Genomic DNA, 21,850 nt, shown 5'->3' with positions numbered 1-21,850 from the left:
TTAGAATCTAAGAAAGAAACTAAAGCAGCTTTTTAGGGGAGCCTAACACAATAAACCTTCAATCCCCACAAGCTGCCAAACTAGCCAGACTCCTGATACAAAAAATAGATTATTAATTTTCTTTTGTGACTCATGCAACATGGGACAAAGACACATTAATTTTCTTCCATGATTCATTCAAAGTATGCGTAACCCTGGAATCCACACCTCATTTATTTAGAAAATATACCTATAACTAGCATTCCTGCCAATAATTTTGTATGGCCCTAGTGAAAAAGGATGCAGAGTTCCATATCCTTATTCCTGCACTGGTTTAATCATGCAACAATTCTGGCATGGGCTCTTCAAATAAATTCATCCTCAGTACTGTGTTAAGTAATGAGAATAGTTCCTATCTTCCAAAGACTTTTATATTATATACTGATTTCCAGTATTAAGTGGAATATCTGTAATCAACTCAGTAATTTCGGTGTCAATGAACTCTTTCAGTCCTACTGGAAACAAATGCAGTCAGAGCCCCGCAAACGTCTTCCTGAGAAACCTCTGGAGAACGTTTTGAACAAGTCTCTGTTCCTCTGCTACACTAATTAAACACCGCTTACAATGACTGCCTAAGCTCATCATCAAGTACAACGAACAAGACGTACCAGCACACAAGGAAAAGGTTGCTAAAACCCTCATTTATGTCCCCAGAAGATGAGAGGCCGAGTACTCCACAGGCACATTCTGGCCTTTCAGCTTGTTGCAGGCTACTGCAAAAAATGTGCAAGAACACAGCCTCCTTCCCTCTTTTTTTAAAAAAATATTCCATAAGAATTTGCTTATAAGATCATTCTGCATAAATCTTTGCAAAAAAAAAAGAAGTTGAAAAGGGGTGATTGTATTTCCAGATATTTGCCAATTTTAATGCAAACCCCCACCCTTTAGATCCACTCTAGATCCAAGCAGCATTGTATGGTTTGGTCTTAGTGTTAATTCACCTCTAGTAATCCAAGATCTGTTTGTTTATCAGTCACTGAAGCTGCAATTTGCTAAGAATTTGTATATAGGACCCTATTTTTAACTGTCCCATCAAGCTGGAACACCTTGGGAGACTGCTGCAGTCCCAGAGCAGTCAGATGAGAATTTATTGCCCAATTGCCGGCTCAGACGTTCTTGCACTGGTTTTAGCTGACCAGCTCTGTCCATGCCAATGCCTCTCCAATTATTTTCTTTATCATATTCAGGTGACTGCTATATACATAAAAATTGGCTATCTTTGCATCTCTGGTAAGCGTTGCTCTGCTTAATCTCAACACGTGCCATGGCAATGTGAGTCAAGAGAACAAACTTTGTCCCACCTTAGTTCTTGAGGTGTCTGAGTTACGAGAGTAATCACTCAGCTTCCTGCCAAAACTAATGAAGGCACCTCCAGAGGACAATGCAGATCTCAAGAGAGGAATCTGTACAGCTCTGTATTCTGCCTAACTGGAGAATCTAGGCCATCTTTGGATGCTTAAGTGATATAGTTGCATCTGTAAGTGATATAGTTGCATCTGTGACTTAACATTCATTCTCCTTCTTTTCATTGTTTCTTTACTATAATTGCAAATGAGGATGTTGGCTGGTAACAAAGCAGCTTGGATGTTTAGACTTTTGAAGACTACTTCAACTTAAAAATAAAATGAGGCACAGCCTTAAAATAAGCTTTTAAACTGGGATGTGTCAATTTACTTTCTTATTAAGAACTGGACTCTCTGCCAAACAGCCCCACCTGTTCTATGTCAAGCTTCTGCTTCCCCGAGTAAAACAGTTTCCATTCTGCCTACTCTCCCCTACTGCAGTGCAGGAAACATCTACTGTAGTTTTCATCACAGCAAAGGGCTGGAGTAACTGCTGCAAATATTAACATAAAGATCTGAACGGCTATCAAAGATTTACCGAAAAGGAGGGCTATAATCAGGATACAGTATAGCCAAATTACTTTTTTGACAAGAACACTTCTACAGTACAAGGGAATTGAGCTCCATTACTATCAATCATAGCAGCTGTGTTGTGTTCTTTAATGACTTCAACTTCAGAAACACTTAATGCAAAACGAAGATCAAACATACTCAGTTACAGTGTACAATGCTCATAATTATGAATTTACTCTAGGATTTAATCTGCAGGTGATTTGTTTCTGTTAAACAACCTTCCATTCAGATAAAATTACTCATATGCACAACAAATGCATATCTTCAGTTTCACTATATTCAGAGTTTCTGAAGGTACATTTGCTGAGTCTTTGTCTTTCTTTCAGGGAAAAAAACAGAACACACAGTATTTAACTGAATAAAACCAAAACACAACACACAAAAAAACCCACAGAAAGAAATGCGAATGCAGTTAATTTTCCAGTTGTCCAGAAGTTTTGTACTCCTCTCCCTCACGCCGCTCAAGCAAAAGCCCTGATGAGGAAAAGTGCTGGAGTTCGACCTCAAACAAGATTTCCTGCAAACCTGCGCAGGACACCAGTCCCCACCACTGTCACCTCCGCATGGACAGATGGACAGACCGACAGGGCTTGGTGCATCCTCAGACAGGGGCTGCTGGACAGAGAGCTCAGGGCAGACACAACAGAGCATCCCCGAGCACGTGTCACTGCAGCACTGTCACCAGGCACACAAGAGCAGGTGGACATCAGCGCTTTTCATCAACCAGAGAACGCTAAAGGCAGGAATACGAATACATAGTCTGTCAATGACTATTCGCTCACAGAAAAACAGAGGGAATTTGCAAAATCCTCATCAGAGTGATTGGCAAACTATGGGAACAACTGGAGAGCGTTTCAACCGGATGAGTGACGTAAGATTTGGATTAAATTGACTTCCTTTTCGTGACTTTTAAACACTAGTGGAGAAGTAACAATGCGCTGCACCTTTCATTTTGAGAGCTCAAAGAGCTTAAATCGTGTTTACGTGTCAGTAAGAGCAGAGAAGGGATAACCGAGGGCGACCAAGGGACAGTGTGAACTGCCACAGGGACTGGACCAGGAGCACTGATGTGCAGCCGTGTGCTCCTGTCTGGAGCACTCCATCCATTGCTTCTAAGGCTCAAACAACGCAGAGAAGAGGGAGGGAAAACTCAGGTGATCACAAGTAATAGGAACTCTGTTCTAAAGTAGACAGGTAAGCCAAGAAAGGTTAATATCTATGAAGACAGAGGCTGGAAAAGACACAAAGAATTAGGAGGAAAACTGCAACTAGTAAGAAGAGGTTTTATCAAATGCCTTCAAAAATTATGAGTCAACAACCAGCAACTACATTACTATCTAATAATGGATAGCACAAGAAATGACACTAGTTCTGAACACGCAAACTCTGGATCCATATGTACCACAGAGTTCGCTTTGCTTTGGGTTGGGTACACAAGAGGCAGTGTCCAAACAGGAGAGAATTATCCTGGCAGATGGTCCATTGTCCTCCTATTATTATTCCCTGTGCTTTTAATTTGTACAGCACTATCTGGAAAAGAAGTAACTAATTAAAGTCACTTAGATCCAACACATCCCCCAATGCAAGAGAAAACTGCAAGAGAGGTTTGTTTCATAGTATTTCAAATAGTAACCTTATTTCTAAGATTCTTATTTCTAAGAATCAGAAGATAAAAAGCTTTCATGATGTGTTGCTCGTGGATATACATATGCTTTGATTGTTATCAGAAATGGTTTGTGTCAGTATGGCAGGTGGAACTTTCATCGCTTTTGAAATACACAATATACTGAAAAACACAAACATATCTCAAGGAACAAACATACAGCTGAACACAAGGGCAGCTCTCTGCAAAAGCTATTTCATACACAGTGTCACACAGCAATCAAGGATCCTGCCAGCTCTTGAAGTGACAATAAGATACCACAGAGACAACACAATCTGCTCACATATTGAGTTCCCTTCCTCCTAAAACCCGGTGCTGCTTCAGAAAACAAAACTGCTGCGTAGTGAACTTCATCAAATTCCGCCCCCCACACACCTCTTATTGGTACTAAGAATGGGAGCTTCCAGTGACCTAACACTGGCAAGTACCATTTGGATCCTTGGGTGGACAGTGGGCAGATGCAGCCAAAAAGAAAACGATCATCAGAGTTTTACTGTTGTCACTGAACACGACAGTATTCCCCCTTTCTAAACAGGAATGCAAGAGAATTAGTCACAGCCTGTTCCTCCAATTTCTCTTTTAAGAAAAACCTTTCTTAGTCTCAGATTTTATAGCTGTGTGGGGAGAGTTGAACAAGGGGGAGGTTTATTATCATTTTGGTGCATCGCATTAAATGGAAGGCAGAAAAACATGGAAAATAGTATCTGTTGCAATCTGAGGCTTAAACATATTTGACAGTATATTCAACAGCTTTGCCTGTCTCACAGCCCCAGGCAAAAACACGACCCTTTCCCTGCCATTCCTTCATTTCACACTATAATGTTTCAAATTCTCCTTTTAAAAAGAATTATGTACATTTTCTACCTGTTGCAAAGAATCTCCTTCCTATGGCCACTCATAACCTTTGCAGATGTTGTTCCATCGTTATCAGTAAAAGCTTGAGTCATTTGTTTCAGGGAGGAAATAGCATCTGGGAAAAGTGCCTCGATGATGAATTAAAAAAAGGAGGCAAGTTCTTATTGCTAAATACCATCTAAAAGGATGGTGGGAGCTGGAATAAAAACTGAAGGAGACAACTTGCAGAACACAGTTTTCTAGATATGATTTTTATTTTTTTTTACTATGCTGCATAGTTTCATCTTTACAGTTTCATTTAATTAATGAAATATGGTTCTATTTAGCCCATCTACACCTCTGAATGTGTCCTCTTGACGCTCCTCTACCATTTCAGATTGATGACACTTGAAACATCTCAGCTTTTCTTCCCCATTCCTGCTATCCACTCCTCTCTCCCATCCTCACACAAAAAGCCCTTCCCTTCTCTTAATTTACTGAACAATCACCTATTTTCTCCCGCCAGGTCCTTCCTGACAGTCCCCTTCACGATACCTTTTATACCTTTTAGAATCCAAATAAATCTGGAAAACACACAAACTGCTTCAGGACAACCTCAGAATTTTATGACTTCAGAATTGGTCCTTTCCCTGATGCCAAGGTATTAAGATCACCTAAATTTAACTATTCACGGGTGTGATGCTGACACCGGCTGAGTATCTCTACTCCCACAGAGCTCACACTGTGCGTCCTCATCACTTCTCAAAGGTCAAAGACCAGGTCAGGATAAAATCCCTCATGTATCTACTGCTTTTGCCCCCCAAAATCATCTTTCTAACCATTGACAACTACTAAAGGTATTAAACAAGCTACATTAAAATATCAGGATTCTGAAACAAGAACCCTTTGAAAAAAGAGATGCACAAAAGGATTTACAAAAAAAAAAAAAAAGAGATTTACAAAAGGATTTCAAATAAAAATTGAGCAAATAATGTAAAAGCTGGACTGTGAGAAAGCCACAGGCAGCAAGGACACTGCTGAGTTGCTAAGCGCTGCATCCCAGCACGATTGTGCAGGCTCGTCCCTGGGTAACACGAAGCACTGCTCAACAGTCTGACTTTGAGTGATGAGGATTCATACCTCATGGACGTCTCCGCGCAGAGACGTGCTGTGTTAAATCCTGGGATGAAACATGGAAAATTCCTGCTAAATGCCAAGTCTGAAGCAGCCATGATTCAAAGGGACAAGTTGAGCACAACAGGTGCCAAGGATGTCTGTTCTCTGGATTGATTTACAAACCAAGACTCTTCTAAACCATTAGACATTCCCCCATCTCATGTGCGCAGACAGTGAGTCGAGTTCAATGTATCTCACTGCCATCTGGAATCTCTACAGGCAAAGATATCGTCTCTATTGAGCTTTTGAATAGAATTAGTTTTCATGCAGCTGAAATCTTTGTTCTGAAGCCGTACAATCCCCGCTCTCCTCCTTCATAAGTCAGGTTTCTGCCTTTTCCATGTGGTTTTGATATACTCGTAGAACTGGAGACCAAGAGAAAAACAGCCTAATGCCTCGAGGAAAGGACCCCCAAGATAAGAACTCACACCAAACCTTATTCTCAGCATCACCAGGTACTGTGTTCTGCATTGTTGCTCATCTTAGCCATGACCTTTCCTAAATGACATCAGATGGCGCTTGCCTCATCCAATAGCCTGTACCGTTGTTCAAGGCACGCATGCACATCCATAACATTAATTTCTCTAGCCGATTAAAAAAAGCAGAAGAAAATAACAATGGCAAATTGGGTACAGATTTATACTGATCTGTTTCTGCAGCCTGCTTTCCTTTCTAAACTGTATTTATGCATTTTCATTTCCAGTTTCGTTAAATATGAATATTACTGACTAATTATCTTGTTACTACGTTGGACATAATCCAAAAACCTAGATAAAAGTATGTCATGATTTCAATTCTGGTTACAAATTTTGTGGCTTGAGTCACAAGTGATTGAAGACATTAACAAGCATGCCCAAGAAAACCTGACTGCAAATGAAGTTATCCTCATTTTATTTTCCCCATAAAGAGAAGGTTTAGCTCAGCATATTGCTCGCAGAGACACACAAAGCACAACGGCTTGTTTTGGGCTGCTGCCATTCAGCTTCATGCTGCATCCCCATCTAGACTCATTAATCTTTTACCACCAGGAACATAGTTAATCATGGTGATTTTTTTTTTCCAGAGGAAAAAGACAAAAATCATAGTAATTTTTATAGAAAACACCGCAAGGTAGTCCATCAATAACAGTCATTTCTCTTCTCAGTGCACACTAATAGACTTGCTCACTGAAACCTGCTTGTCTTTACAGTATACAAAAATGCAGTAATCTAAAATACATACAACCAATACAAAAAACACATGAAGAAGCAGTCTGCTTAGCTGTGCTGTATAAGGCAATAAATGTCCTTTTACTGGTAGCTGGACCATAAATAAAGAACGGATCGGACTGAGAAAAAGGTGTTTATGTTCCTTGGGAGGTTATTTTCAGGTGGAAACACTTTTCCATCTATCCCACAACACAAAATCTTCACCTAAACTATGATGCATGTTTAGATTCAAAGCTTCCTGAAACAAAAAAATCTTACCCACTTCAATAGCAGTTTTACTTGAATTAGAGCAGGTTTCTTGTAGATACACATAAAACAAAGACCTAGGAAAGTATGTGAATCGATGCCATCCCCTCACCCTCAGGTTCACTCACATCCTAGGTCAGAAATGCCCATTGCCAGTTATATGAAAATCTCACTCAGTGTTCTCAGCCTTTTAGGTCTGAGAACTTACTTGAGCTCAGCTCAGGTCAATAAGAGTTCAAACGACAATCCATCCACCTTCTACCCCTTCAAATTATGACATTTGCCACATGGATTAATATACATCTTAATTGTTTTCCTCAGACATTTTATAACTTAGTAATTCTCTAAAATTAGATGTCGAAAGCTTTTCTCTTTTGTTTTTTTAGGAGACACACAGAAGACAGCTATAGACTGCCTTTTTTTTTCTTTCCCCCCCTTTTTTTTTTTTTAAATCCATGAGGTAATTTGCTTTCTGAAGAACTAACTGAATTTTCCAAATTTAATTTTAAAAGATGCTCCATAATATCCATTATAGCAAACACTGTCTTGCAGATTCGATTAGTAGGCTCTCTGGACCTGCTTATTTCTGAATTGAAAGTGCAGTACAGCCTGGATAAATGAATTACCTGAGCAGCGGAACTTCTTGCTCTTGATCTGGCTGATTCGTTTGTTGGCAAGGCGACGCGGATTGCTGCATCGAGCGCCGCTGGTTTCTATCGGATTATCCTGCAGGTAATCAGCCAGCCACTTCAAATGGCAGTCGCACACAAATGGATTCTGAGCTAAATGTCTGCGAGAAGGATGGGATGTTTAATCAGAAGTGACCTGTGACACTGTACTCCATCACTGTTTTTCACAAACGCAAACCTGAAGAGTAATTGAATAAGCTTCCAAAAACCCAGGCCTGGCGGAAGCCACACAGAGCTGCGCATGAATGGGAGAATTCTGTGGACTATCACATTTCGGAGCTCATTAAGTCTGCTGCAAGTCCGTTCACAGAGGAAACAGAAATTAAGATAGCAAAGCCTGCTTTAAAGGACACAGACCTCCTGCCTACAAAGCCAAATATTTTCTCCTGAGAGCTTGATATGCTGCCTTTTGAGAGAAATGCACCTTCTCAGATGCACCTGGCCTGAAGATCATTTTGTATCCGGGTTTAAAAGAAATTCAATTGGCAAGCTCAGTTTCCTAGAGCTCAAAATGTGAATTGATAAGGTGGATCTGCGGGCAAAGCAAGAAGTGATCCAGAGGTCTTTTCTCAAGAATTAGATTGATATTTACATATTCTCATGTGTAATAGTACCCCCTTATATGTAATTTTTCCTGGATCAAAACTTTTTACTTTTGAGATTGAACTGTTTATGCAAGGTTGAATTCTACTCAATCCTGCACCAAAATCTGCACAGCATATTTCCCATTTATTTGGAAATAGGTATTATAGCACTGACTTTAACTGCATATTTAGATTTTGTTAGTATTAATCTGCTGGGGTATCTTAGAGAGAAACAGCATTTCTCTGCTGCTGTAATGATTCATTCTGCTTGATAAAGTTGAGCACTACACCAGGAGAGCTCGTCAGGTCTTTCCCAGAGCCTGACTCTGATCTCAGTTAACACGCACCAGTCCCTCTGACCTCCAAGGCAGCAGGACGCAGCTCTCCAATAACTACAAAGACAGTTTAAAAAGACAGATGTTTCAATCTGGTTTGGACAGAGGTGTAAAGTTATAGCCTCACAAGAACTCTGCTCTGGTCCTGTTAGTGTGATTTTTTCCAACTGAAGAAACTTCTTTTCTGTTTGCAGTTATATTTATGAACTGTCACTTAACAGAATAAGTATAAAACACAGGAGGGCAAGGGCTGTCAAGGGGTGGGAAGTGAAAGCATACATTGCAGAAAGTGCCTCAAGAAACTAACGATTACTGTTGTAATAGAGCCATGCCTGGTGTGAAAGGTCCAAAGAACAAGTAAGCATATAGAGATAGGATATGGGACTGAGTTTGTAGCTCTAGAAAAAAAGGCAGAAAATGGCAATCACTTGGAGTACTAAAAATGGGAGAATGAATCAAAATATTTCATGAAAAAGTGTCTCGGTGTGAAGCAACAAGTCCATTCTAAGTAACTGTCATGAGGAGTGCCAATAAAACCCCATGGAAACCAAGGAGAAATTTTGATACCTTAGGTGTGTTGTCTGTTGGTTAACTTGACAAATCTTATATACCTCTGTAAAGGAACCTTCTCTTTCACCCTTGTTTTTATATCTATATATCTATGTACATACATAGCATGTTCAGCAGAAAAAAAGTATGGTAGACATGTGGGGGGCAAGACTAGGGAGAGGCTGTATGTGATTATTCTGCCTTAATGGTTTGCAGCAATATATACTGGCCAGGTCTCTGTTGGAAATGAAGGTTGTGCTTGTGGCTGTCTGAGAAGGCAGCAGGCAGCATTCATAAAACTAATTTGGCTGATGCATGTCCAGTATTGAAATATACATGTGCATGTGTATATATACATTTCCAGTACTATAGTATGGGTATGCATATACATATATAATGTGCATATTCCAGTGTATGTGTGTGTATGTGTGTGTGTGTATATATATACACACACATACATAAAGACTGGAAATTCATGTACTTACACACTGCATAAGCACACACAGTCTTATATCTATATATGCACACACAAATATATCTAAACACACATACAGAATATTGGGTGGGGAGGTTCTTCCTTGTTTTTCATTTCTCTCAGGCTGCCAACTCCAGCTCTGAAGGAGTACTATTTACCTTATTATCTCGCTACTCACAGCTTTAAGATGACACCGTCTTCTGTAAAATACTGAGTCATTTCATTACTTTTGCTTCCAATTTTGCTTCTGATGCCTCTTCTCCTAATGCCTCCAATTCAAAGACTCTCAGAAAATGCTTAGTGGATTTTCTTAACGGATCAAGTACTACAATGTATCATTTCCCTTATGTGGAATGTCAGCTGAAATATGATTTCAGAAGTCACGAACTGTACGGCAGGACTCGGACCCAATAAGGAGAGATGCCAAGTCACTAGCTCATTAAAACCTGTGAGGCAACGGGTTTAACAGAATCTGCTGTTGATGCACAGGACAGAGACCAATTTATGTATTATCTTCCCAACAAACAGTATGAATGAATTACTTTGGGAGCTTAATAAACTTATGACATTTCTGTCACTACGGGCAGGCTGTATCGATAGCTGGCTGTGCTGAATTTATGCAATACTTCTTTTTCTTGCTCCTTTTATTTCTGTCAGAAAAGGAGGGGCTGCTACCTTGGGGCCTCTTCCAAACCGTCTTAATGTCAGACGCAAAGCCTTTGCAACATCTTTGGGGGAAAAAGAGAGAGCTGTCATTTATGATACGCCTGCATACTCACAGAGTCTGGATCGATCGGAGAGGTGCAAAGAGCCCCTTGCTGATGGTCTGCAGTTTGTTGTCATAAAGAGATAGCAGTTTGAGATTATGCAGACCTTGGAACGTGTTTACCCTCAGGCAGTTGATCTTATTGGCATTAAGAAGCCTGAAAACAGAGGAAAGGTTTGTAATTCATTAATCTCGCAATAATCAAATAAAAATAGACTGAACTTTGGGGTTAAATCTAAAAAATATTAACCCAGTCACCAAAGCCAACCCACATATAGAGGTGTTCATTTGCCTGTTACATTTAAAAGGTGAAAAAAGCCCCACAGTCCACATTACTACTCTCATAACTGGGGAATATACAGATATACAAGAGTGTCAGCTATCTTAAAATACCTTTTTTTTTGGTAAACTGAGCACACCCATTTGTTCAAAATTCTACTCAAATATTTAAATAAGTCTTCAGTTTAATATACACAGAAATGGCAAATACTCCCCACTTTGCTATTCTACACACACACTCACCCACGGAGTACACAATGAGAAGAACCTTTCTATAAAATTTTCTCTACCAGTGGCGGTCTTAAGTCTAACTGAAATTCACAGAGTCACAGTGTCAGGGGTTGAAGGGCCCTGGAAAGCTCATCCAGTGCAATCCCCCCATGGAGCAGGAACACCCAGATGAGGTTACACAGGAAGGTGTCCAGGGGGTTGGAATGTCTGCACAGAAGGAGACTCCACAACCCCCCTGGGCAGCCTGGGCCAGGCTCTGCCACCCTCACCGGGAACAAGTTTCTTATCAAATTTAAGTGGAACCTCCTGTGTTCCAGTTTGCACCCATTGCCCCTTGTCCTATCACTGGTTGTCACCGAGAAGAGCCTGGCTCCATCCTTCTGACACTCCCCCTTTCCATATTGATCCCCATGAATGAGTCCCCCCTCAGTCTCCTCTTGTCCAGCTCCAGAGCCCCAGCTCCCTCAGCCTTTCCTCACACGGGAGATGCTCCACTCCCTGCAGCATCTTGGTGGCTGCGCTGGACTCTCTCCAGCAGTTCCCTGTCCTGCTGGAACTGAGGGGCCACAACTGGACACAATATTCCAGGTGTGGTCTCCCCAGGGCAGAGTAGAGGGGCAGGAGAACCTCTCCTAAATACTATTTTTCTTTCTAATATTACAGTAATATTTTATGTTGCAAGAGGTACTTGTAACAAAACATAAAGCAAATATGAAAATAATCTCAGTAATAAGAGAATTTACAACTGAACTACAGTTTATTTGTATATGTGGACAACTGCATGTCTTTTTGTGATACTTAAGATGCGCACACACAGCAGAGCTGTGTTGTACAGATGCTGTTCACTCCTGTGCAAAGAGTGGCCTTGAAGTCCAGCCATCACCAATCCCACTTAATGAACCCTCAGAGCAAAGCTGACCCAGAACTGCAGTGCATCAGATCCATTCTCTGATTATTTTCAACAAACATGAATAAACCCAGAGCTAGCAATTAGAATTTACAATGTGACATGTTTTCCTGGCATTAATTTTCGATGACTAGATTCATGGTGATATAATCTGTGACATTTCTGTAAGAGCCAAATACCAAAAATGAGAGAAACTGATCCAGAGCGGCACGCTCTCTCCTTTAAGGATCTGAGAAAGTAATTTGGAACATGAAAGTGCTTGTGCAGACTGTTCCAAGTGGGAACTCAGGTCCTACAAAGCTTTTCTGAGGTGCCAATACCTATTCTGTATATCATCTATGCAATATATGTGCAGGACCTAAATCTAAAGAGGACAGATAGTGTGCCCAACAGTAGTAAAGATGTGGCCATACTCAGTGAGATAAGAGAAAGATTAATGTCCTATTCCCGGTCAGAATCAGGGAAAATGGGGTGGGGAAAAGTGAAAAACTATGACAAAGCAAAATAAATCATCCCTAAAAATTTTTTCCTCCTACTTAGAGTTAAACTTTCAGCCAGATGCTTTACGGTTTACACTCCTTTCAAAACTCTCAGCTATTTTAAATATCCCTCTATGAATATTCCCCTATATAAATTCCAACTCTTTGCTTAATCCTTCTTCACCACCACAGCCCTGCTAATAGCATCTAATTAGCAATTAGGTATATGAGGCTTGACTCACATGGAGTTAGAAGTGGTTATAAGATTTTCTTATTTTTTTTTTAAACTAACACAAAGGCAGATGAGAAAAACATATTCCAGGAAGCAGAAACACTGATCTTCCTTAAATACTGAACCATGCTGTAAAACCCACTAAGGCTTCCTTTTATTGGACTCACACCAAAAGAAGGGACAATGTTAAAAGGTGAAACCTATTTTAGCAAGAATCACATGGTATTTATTTTGCACCGATTTATGGTGAAAGTAAATTCCACTAATTTTCCTATTTCGTTATCAGCTTGATTGGATGAGATTTACACACGGCCTCCAGATGTGGGGCAGCATTCAAAAGGAGGTTAAAAATTCAAGTAGAAATAAAGCCGCCTGCTACGCAGGGGGATGATGGATTATTAACTCAAGTCTCCATTTTCATCCCTCTGGGTATGTTAAAAACATGAAGAAATCGCTCGTAATCCTAGGACCACCTCAGAATACAGGCAAATGGTTAAAGACCTTGTGGTTTACACACCACTGAAAGCAATGAGCAGAGCAGTACTACAATTCCATGAACCCATTTCCCGAAAAAGTGAATTTGTCCACACACATTGAAATAATAATGTGTTTCAGCTAAGCCATTTGAATGAATGTGTACTGAATTGGCACTGTAATTGTATCAGATGCTCATAAGCACCATCTGCATAATTAAGATGGTCCCATAATTGAATTATATGCCCAAGCACAGTTTCAAGTGATTAACATTTAAATAACGTTTTGAACTCCAAACCCAAAATGATTGAATAAATTGTTTTTTAAGAGCAAACGGGGATGTTTATATGGCTTTTACCCTTAGCAGTGTTTGCATTTTCAGCTCAGTCAAGTCAAGTAATCAAACTATCAGCAAATAGTTATAAAACTCGCAGAACAAACCAGCAGCATAGCAACCTTAACACATGCTGGAGACTGCAAGCTGATTGCTGCTGCGGCAGGGTGGACCAGAAACCATCCCAAGTACATTAATGAGCCAAAAGAAAAGTGTCAGGGGGAAAAGTTGCACAGAGCCACTGGAAAACTCTCTCTTTATCACTAGCTTTGTGTTTTGACAGTGAGGATGACATGATGGGCCTGAAAATGTTCAGTATGCCATGAACTGGCTGGCACATCCCACATGCCAGACTCCACCGGGGAAAATGAGAAATCATCAGGAAAAGGCAGATGTAAAATGTATAGGAGACTTGTATGGAGAACTAGGCAACAGTTTTGCTTGGGTAACAGCAGGATACAAATTGAATATACATGACTTTTATAGAATATCACTAGTTAAAGGCTTCACCTACATTCAAAGGCTCTGTAGAGCAGCAAAGAAAGGATTCTTGGCAGGAAGCATAGCTTAGGATATACAATACCTGGTACAAAAAATAAAATCACCTTTTTGGTGTGTTTTTTTTTCCATAATTTTCTCTTGAAATTTATAGGGAATCCATCATTATACTTGATTTAACATAACTTATCACAGGAGAACAGCTGAAGTGCCCTTATGGGAGTATCTACTCAAGTACGTCTTCTTCCCAGCCATCAACGACAAGCAACGTCTAATGGAGGAAATGTGTCTGTCCCTGCTGGCTTATTGCCAAAATAATTATATTAGGCTCCAGGAATGGTTTAAAATGGCCTGGAGTTTTGGGGAGCAATCTGATTGCCTCTCACTGCGTCAAGATATTTAGACGTCTACTAAAATTTTCATTTTCTAATGTGATGACTGACCACTGAACAGTCTGTCAGTACTTCAGGTGATAATAAGCAGTGTGAAATCATCATCATGCTTGCTTGAGCCAGCTTCAAGTGTTACTCCGTGTTCAGGAAACTGGGTGATGGTGATGACAAATTTATTCAACATAAATTAAAATGAGGAAGTCACGAGCTGATCACGAGTTAAGAAGGAAGCACAGAGCAGTCCGGCAGTCCTGCTTTAGAGAGATTTTAAGGATGTCCTTTCATTTCTGGTCCAAAAGACTGCAACTCCAGTTGAACACCATCCATAAAACAATCCTGCGGTACTCGTGTTACTACCTGGAGAATTATGGTTATTAGCCACAGCATCTGGACTTCTGTCATTCAAAATTCAATGCTGTCTGACTTACACCTGCAGGTAAGGTCATAGCTGATTTTAGATAACCACGTGGTAACTGGGATGCACAACAGAATAAATCCATTTTCCCAGCTTTCTGTGCTATCAGGAAGATAGTTTCTTGTGTAATAATGACTAGGGGAGCTTCTGTCAGGTGAGTCCAGCCCTGAGCGCTGGCGTCAGAAGAGCTAATGAATTACACGCTGACGTACGAGCTACCTGTTGTTTTGGGAAGTTGCAGGGAGGCTACAGAAGTGACATGGAAAAGGCAGATGCTGCTTTAGTCTTTCATTAGTGCTTGACTGTAATTGTATTTCTGTGTCTGGCAGATGCTGCTCCCTCACTTTAACAGCAGCTATTGAGTTTAGTAATATCACTACAATAGCAGCCTAAATGCAGAAATCAGGAGGAAAAAAAGCTTGAGGCAAAGGGCTTGAAAACAATTCTAAAGCTATTAAACAGGTCTGTGCAGAGTATTCTGTCCTGGACTAGAAGGACAAGGGTCGTATAGCATCTATGCTGTAGCCAGAAATATTTTGAGTAATAAAGGGAAAAGTTCCCTGTGTCATTTTGCTAAGAATTTACAATGGCAAAAGCCAGAAATGACATAGGTTGCAAAGGACCTCCAGAGGTCACCTGGTCTGAACCCCTCTCAAAGCATGGCCAATTTACAGATATTTAATGCAGATATATGCTTTATATGAGAAATAATTACTTCATCCGATCGTGGGATCATTCAGAATGGCAGGAAGCTTGAGAGTTTTCTTGTCCTATTAGACTGCCTTAAATGGGGTGAGATATCAGGTCAGAGCACGTTGCTTAGAGTTTTATTCAGTCTGGTCTTCAAATCTCCAAGGACAGAGAACGCACGGCTTTCTGGACAGCCCACTCCACTGCCTGATTTGTCACTGTGAACATGTTTCCCCTTACATCTAGTCAGAAGGTCTCTTTTTTAATGGCTTGTCATCTCTTATCCATGAGAAAAAATGAAGAACTCCATGGAATAAGAGGATTTCATACATCACTTAAAGCTCAGAAGATTCCTATGGGGAGGAGGAGAGACCACTGTGCTGTGCAGGACCTGGAAATGGAAAACTGTAATTTCTTTATTCTGGCATTTATATACCGTTTGCATCACTGTTTAATGCTACTTATGCATATAACAGTGTAATGTATACAATGCAAACCACTGGAATAGATGTACATTCTTTAGAGTAATTTTATATTTTTGCTTTTTCCCAAATCCTTTGAATGGGTTTGTGCTTCACTGGATTTTCTTTGAGCTTGTAGCAAGCTCAAAAAGTATACAATAAATAATTGGTAGATTCTATTTAAAGCTCTTAAGTACTGGGATTCAATTTACAATTACAAATCAACATAAACACTTCAAACTTGGCAAATTTGCCATGGAGATATTTTCCAAACAACCTCACCAGAAGAGCTATGGGAGTACCAAGTATCTCATGATTCATTTGAGGAGAAACAGCATAAAAAAAATGGTGGAAAAGGAGAATAATTCAAAGCAAAATTTGACTGGTTGCGTTTTGGGAAAGTACACACACAACTAGTCACTTTGTGCAAGTCTATTTTAAATGAAGGTCAGTTGAAGTTTCAAATATTAGATCTAGTTCCAGTTTTAACCCAGGTCAGATGAATTGATCTGGAACTCTAATTTTTCACCACTTTTGAAGTTACTTTGTCTGTCAATATGTCAGACTCCAGGCGCCAATGAGTATTTTTCCAACTACAATGTTGAATTTTCCCTAATGATCAGACATCAGGAGGAGGAGGAGAAGGCTGTGAGCTCTTGGCTTCATTGTATGCAAGAGCAATTCAACAAACCTCTGATTTCAATACACATGTACCCCAGGAGTATATCTACTGGTAGCAACATCAAGTACACTACAGGGATTCTTTCTTGCCCAGCAAGCCACAGGAATCTCAGCCATAAGATGGGGATCAACACGCCTAAGCACTTGTATGATTAGTAACTATGCAAAGTAATTTTCCCCAAGGCAAAAGATGCTTTGCAGACATTTAAGAAATTACATTTCATCCCCTATATTATTTTGCTATACAATCTCTTTAAACAGTAGAAATTTCATGGCACCTTCTTGTTGCAGGAAATAAAGCACTGTGAATCACACAGTGTGTAAGCGTAATAAAAAGGCTCCTATAATGTTTGCTTTAATACGGCTGCGGAGAGGAAAGTGTATTACTTAGATATGAAAAATCCTGGTTAACAAACTCGGTGCGCCCGACTCGCTGTGTCCCTGCGGACGGGCAGAGAAACCCGCAGGTTTATTTGTCACGGGGCTGCTGGAAAAGCAAGAGCGGCGCAGGGTTGCGTTGTGCCCCCTGTGCGGTGACCCATGGACAGTTTGGCAAAGCCCAAGGGCTCCTGGAAGAGCTTGTCCACACTCCAGGGAAACTAAGAGGCAGGTGGGAAGGACATTTTAATATAATCCAGTTTCTAGACCGACCAAGGTCAGTCTAAAGCAGGGGGTGTCAAACCCATTTGTACCAGCAGCCACATCAGCCTCGTGGTTGCCTTCAAAGGGCCGGATGGAATTTTAGGACTATTTATGCAGTCCTAAAGTTACATTTATACAGTCCTGTTTTAAAAGGTCTATATAAACTAAATCAGATTTAATGCTTGCATTTTTGAATGCTAGGTTTGGTTTTAATTAACAAAAGCAAATATTTGTAATAATCTACTAGACGTGAAACTGGTTTTGAGAGCAACAGGAAAGACTTTCAGAATAGAATCAGAAAGGGTGTGTGGCTTCTTTGCACTCCATGGCAACTCAACAGCACTAGTTTCACCAGTTTCAATAACACTAGTGGAAACTCAATAGTTTCCACTCAATAACTGCAATTACATATTAACTAAAAAGGGATAAAATATTCAGGTACTCTTACGCAGCCTTTAGCTTTTTCGATACTTCTCTCTGACCTTCCTCATCCTCCGAACTGTTACACATGAACACATCGTCTAATCAGAAATACCATAGAAATTACAGCATAATGCTCCTCCACACTTCGCTTGAGCATCTCGAAATATCCCTGTTAGCACAAGCAGAAGAGGGCAACGCTGGCATCACGTAATAACGCAACATACAGCTGGTAAAATTATAAATATCCGAGAGAAAAAGAAACAGACCAAAATCATTTTAAAACTATGCTGTGCTCTCTTCTGCAAGGCCCATTTGTTCTGTGCACAGAGAAATCCCAAAAGGTGTTTTCTCCAACTGCAACTTTATCACAATGATAATCCTGTAATCAAGGCCTCCTGGACAGGAGTTTAAACTGGCCACAGCTGATGTGCACTTGAAAACTTCCACCTTAAGCTGAATCCCTTTCCATTCTTTCGATATTCAAATGTAGGCTACCCAAACAATGTTTCACAGTGTTTAATTGTTAATTGTTGCCTCAATTAAACGAAAGTTTCAGCTTATTGTAAGAAAAAAAAATAAATCAGACTCGACTGATCCCTTTCCAGAAAACAGTCCAGCTCTCTCATATCCAAAATGATCTGAAATTCTCAGAAGACACTTGATCCAGCCTGCTGAAAAGAAGAATGTACGAGGACAGGGTACAGCAGCTACAGTAGCTTTCTAGCATCCTCTCTCCTGGCAACTTCAAACAGGATAAGGAAAAAAGACGGAGTCCAAGAAAAGCTTCTGTTCCATGGAACAGATGCGCAGTTGGACTTGTACAGTGATGTTTGCTGCTGGGTCGGGTACAATTGCATATTCAGGAAGACAAAAGATTCCTGAAATAGCAATTTCGCAGAAATCCAATCGTGATTATTCATGTGGGAAATATTAACTACTTAAGATAGCTAATTATAACAAAGACTTAAGGCATAACATTTTAAATTAAACCAATATGGTTTAAACTAAAAACAAGAACAACAAACACACCACCAGCCCCCTCCAACAAAAAACCCTTATTATCTAACCATGCCTGGTTATTTTCTTGCCTCACTGACCTCTGCCTTATAACACAGAAATACAGAATTCTAACGCTAGCCAGGTGGTCTAAAACTTGTTCTGAATTCTTCATTTCCCACCCAGCGAAGTCAAATGGGGCGGCTGAAGATGTGGTCACGCCTGAGCTGAGCATTGCCTGACCCAGCTATGGTGTTCCTGCCGTCAGTGGTGCTGTCTGCAAGCGTGAAGCACTTACACAAAACAATTCGGCCAGAATAAAAGTGGAATAATCTGAGCCTAGATTGTGACAGTATATTTAAACAGAAGGATAGCGACATGTCTGAGAAACTCTGATGAGCCTTATCCAAAACAGTAAGTAGCAATATTATCTGCTCTACAATTTCACAGAAATTACTTTTTCCTTCTAAATACAATCTCAATGATTTTATACAGGACCCACAATGACTTCCCTTTACTGACTGTGTCCTGCCTTACCATAATGCCAGTATATTTTAAAAAATGCTCCAGCTCAAACTTAGGAAATTATACTGGCTACCAGGATACCTTAATCAGAGCATTCTTATCAGTGTGTCTCCAGACTAATAAGAAGAAATCCAATCTAGAGCCCACTGAACACTAAATTAGATCTAATCATAGGGCACTCTTCCAACTGTTCAACAGCAGGTCTAAAACCAACAAATGCCTTTTAGTTGTTTTGTTTTTTTTTTTTCTTTTTAAATCCATTAAAATACTACAAGCAAACCCATAATGACTGCTTCAAAGTCACAATCAGAAAAGCATGCAGACATTTTTCTGCATGTAAAGCATGATCACTTTCCTTGCCAAAAGCTACTTTATATTAAAACACCTTCAAGAAGACCCTGAAAGGCTCTAGAGCCAGAATACTCCAGGAATCCCACAACAGGGTAACCTACTCACACCTCCTTGGCTTGAGGTGGTTTGAATGGTTGAAGCACAATACCTTCTAATGGTTCTCTGGCATACGGATTCTGCCCCCTTAACAAAAAAGCATCACTTGAGCTAATTCAGACTGGAAAATTACTGCAACTGGGCTTAAATATGTAATTCATTGAAAGGCTGCACTACATGTGCACAGGGACTATAGTATAAAGGCAGTGAAGCCTGCTTAATGCTTTCTGCAAAAGTTCTAGACCCACATTTTTATAGGACATGGTGAGCCTTGTTTTGATTTTTATCTTCCCTACTGGGAAAGATCCTGTCTGTAAAGTGTCCTGGCTTAGGCAGAGCAACTGGGCATCACTTTGAACTTGTAACCACCAAACATTTAGGGGGAGGACCATGATAAAGCTCAGGTTTTTAAAATATAGTTTTTCTCAGAGGTCAAAGGGACAAGTTAAGTTTTCTCTCTCCTTTTGCTTGCAGTGCCTTCATTGTACCAAACACAACCTGAGTCTGACGATGACTAACACGCCAGTTCTACCAACAGCTACCGATCCCAGCTTCTGGGCACTTTCATGTTTATTGTTCTCACACATGGCAATCCACCTCCCCCTAAATACAGTCTTCTCTTGCTGCGCAGGCTGTTCCTAACCTACTAATAAACTTGTGAGGTATGGGACAAGACCCTTGGAATGGAGCTGCCAGAAGAAGGATGTGCAAAAGGTGAAGACAAAATAATTGGCTGCGTGCAAGAGGGGGCAAACAGCTTCCAACCATCGCAGCTCCAGGACTGTCATAACCAAACCACACGTGCTCCTGCTTGTCCTTCTCTAAAACAGCGTGGCCCATGTTTGCAATTAAGACCTTATGGATAAATTACACGTCTGACTAGTGCTTCATTGACCATATAGAGCAATTTCAATTATTTCTCATTTTAGTTCTTTGACTTTGCTCACGGATTTCTAGTCTATATCTATGCTTATTTTTAAATAGCATATAAGTGCAGCAAAGACTGCAATCACGGAGTGACACATGCAATGGTAATCATGAACTTTTGCATATTCGTTTCCGGTTATGTCGAGACAGTCAGAAAGGTTTAAAATACCATGTCTAAAAGCTACTCTTCATTTTATATTTCACATAATTTATTGTTTTGGGGTGAAGCATTTCGTGTGATATAAACCACAATTAATTTATCATATATCACCTTTCCTTACTGAGCGCGTTGTCCATGATGGTAATCGGAATGCTAGGAATACATATTAAACTCACTTCACTTCTGCACCCTGTTCTGACTGGCTGGAATCGTAGCTAATTGCCTTCTCTTTGAAGGAGTTACTGGTTTTCAGTGTGATTACGGACAAAAGAATGAGTGAAATTTGCAATTTCCCATTTGGTTTAGGAGATTTTTTTAATGGTACATTGATAAATACTGAAGAAAGTATGATATATAGCTTACCCCAATCATGACCATGTGTTAAATCACACATGGCATATAATATTCAAATACACAATATATTCTGAAATCATTTCTCTAGTAACTAAGCCAGATTTGGCATAAGCAGAACATGGGACTGAGCATGGCTCCCAACAGTAAGGTCTTTCATGTTGCTGTTTTGCTTGCGTGTGCAGGTACTTGCAGCACAGTAGCCCTCAAGGATCTAGATAATTCAACCACAAGTGCTAAATGTGTAACAACAATCAGATGGCACCCCGCTCACACATCAGCCGGCGACCAAATTTCCTTCCTTGGACTTCAGTCTCTCATTTCCTCCCCACACTTAAATCCTCCATGTCTATCACCCATTATACACACTGTGCTATAAAACTGTTGGCACCTTCTTTTTTTTCTTTTCCAGCCCTTGCCTGACACAGAAACAACAGAATAGCACGTCCCAGCGAGTTTTCAGTGGAAAAAGGTGATTATATTCATGTCAGAAGCTGAAAAGCACCAGTAAATCTAGCTAGTCTGTAAAATAAAGAAGAGGAAGGGATCATACTCACAGCAGCTGCAGAGACACAAGATCATCAAAAAGGCCCTGGGGAATCTCCGTGATCTTGTTTCCATAGAGCACTCTGAAAGATTCAGGAAGACAAAACAAATCTTCAGTAACAGAGGAGTTTAGTGTCCTCCCACCTCCCTGCATTATCATCTTTATTGATCTTGTGCGCCGTGCCCGGGATCTGTGGCCATTTCATTTAACTACCGCTCTCATTTTCTTTTCGGAGAGCACATGGTATTAAATGAGTCGTTATGATTCAGGCTTCGTCTG

General features: G+C 40.3%; 1 protein-coding gene and 1 long non-coding RNA gene across 4 annotated transcripts in view; one reads left to right on the top strand and one right to left on the bottom strand.

Annotated features, from left to right (window-relative positions):
- SLIT3 (slit guidance ligand 3) overlaps window positions 1-21,850 on the bottom strand; it is a 482,015-nt gene that overhangs the window by 120,802 nt on the left and 339,363 nt on the right. For both annotated transcript variants that reach the window (XM_082064057.1, XM_082064056.1), the window contains 3 exons: window positions 21,582-21,653; window positions 10,494-10,637; window positions 7,709-7,872 (listed from right to left, as the gene is read on the bottom strand). In XM_082064057.1, coding sequence (XP_081920183.1) covers window positions 7,709-7,872; window positions 10,494-10,637; window positions 21,582-21,653 — 380 coding nt within the window. The remainder of the gene's footprint in view (window positions 1-7,708; window positions 7,873-10,493; window positions 10,638-21,581; window positions 21,654-21,850) is intronic.
- On the top strand, window positions 14,605-21,713 carry LOC309445360. Of its 2 annotated transcripts, XR_014185274.1 has the most exons (4): window positions 14,605-14,742; window positions 18,801-19,028; window positions 20,218-20,300; window positions 21,437-21,713. It is a non-coding gene; the product is annotated as an uncharacterized lncRNA (long non-coding RNA). The 2 variants fall into 2 exon arrangements; XR_014185275.1 differs by lacking the exon at window positions 21,437-21,713 and having other exon boundaries at window positions 20,218-20,595.

This window comes from Streptopelia decaocto (genome assembly GCF_964273445.1).
Source record: "Streptopelia decaocto genome assembly, chromosome: 12".
Classification (NCBI taxonomy): domain Eukaryota; kingdom Metazoa; phylum Chordata; class Aves; order Columbiformes; family Columbidae; genus Streptopelia; species Streptopelia decaocto.
This window is presented reverse-complemented; position numbering and strand designations above follow the sequence as displayed.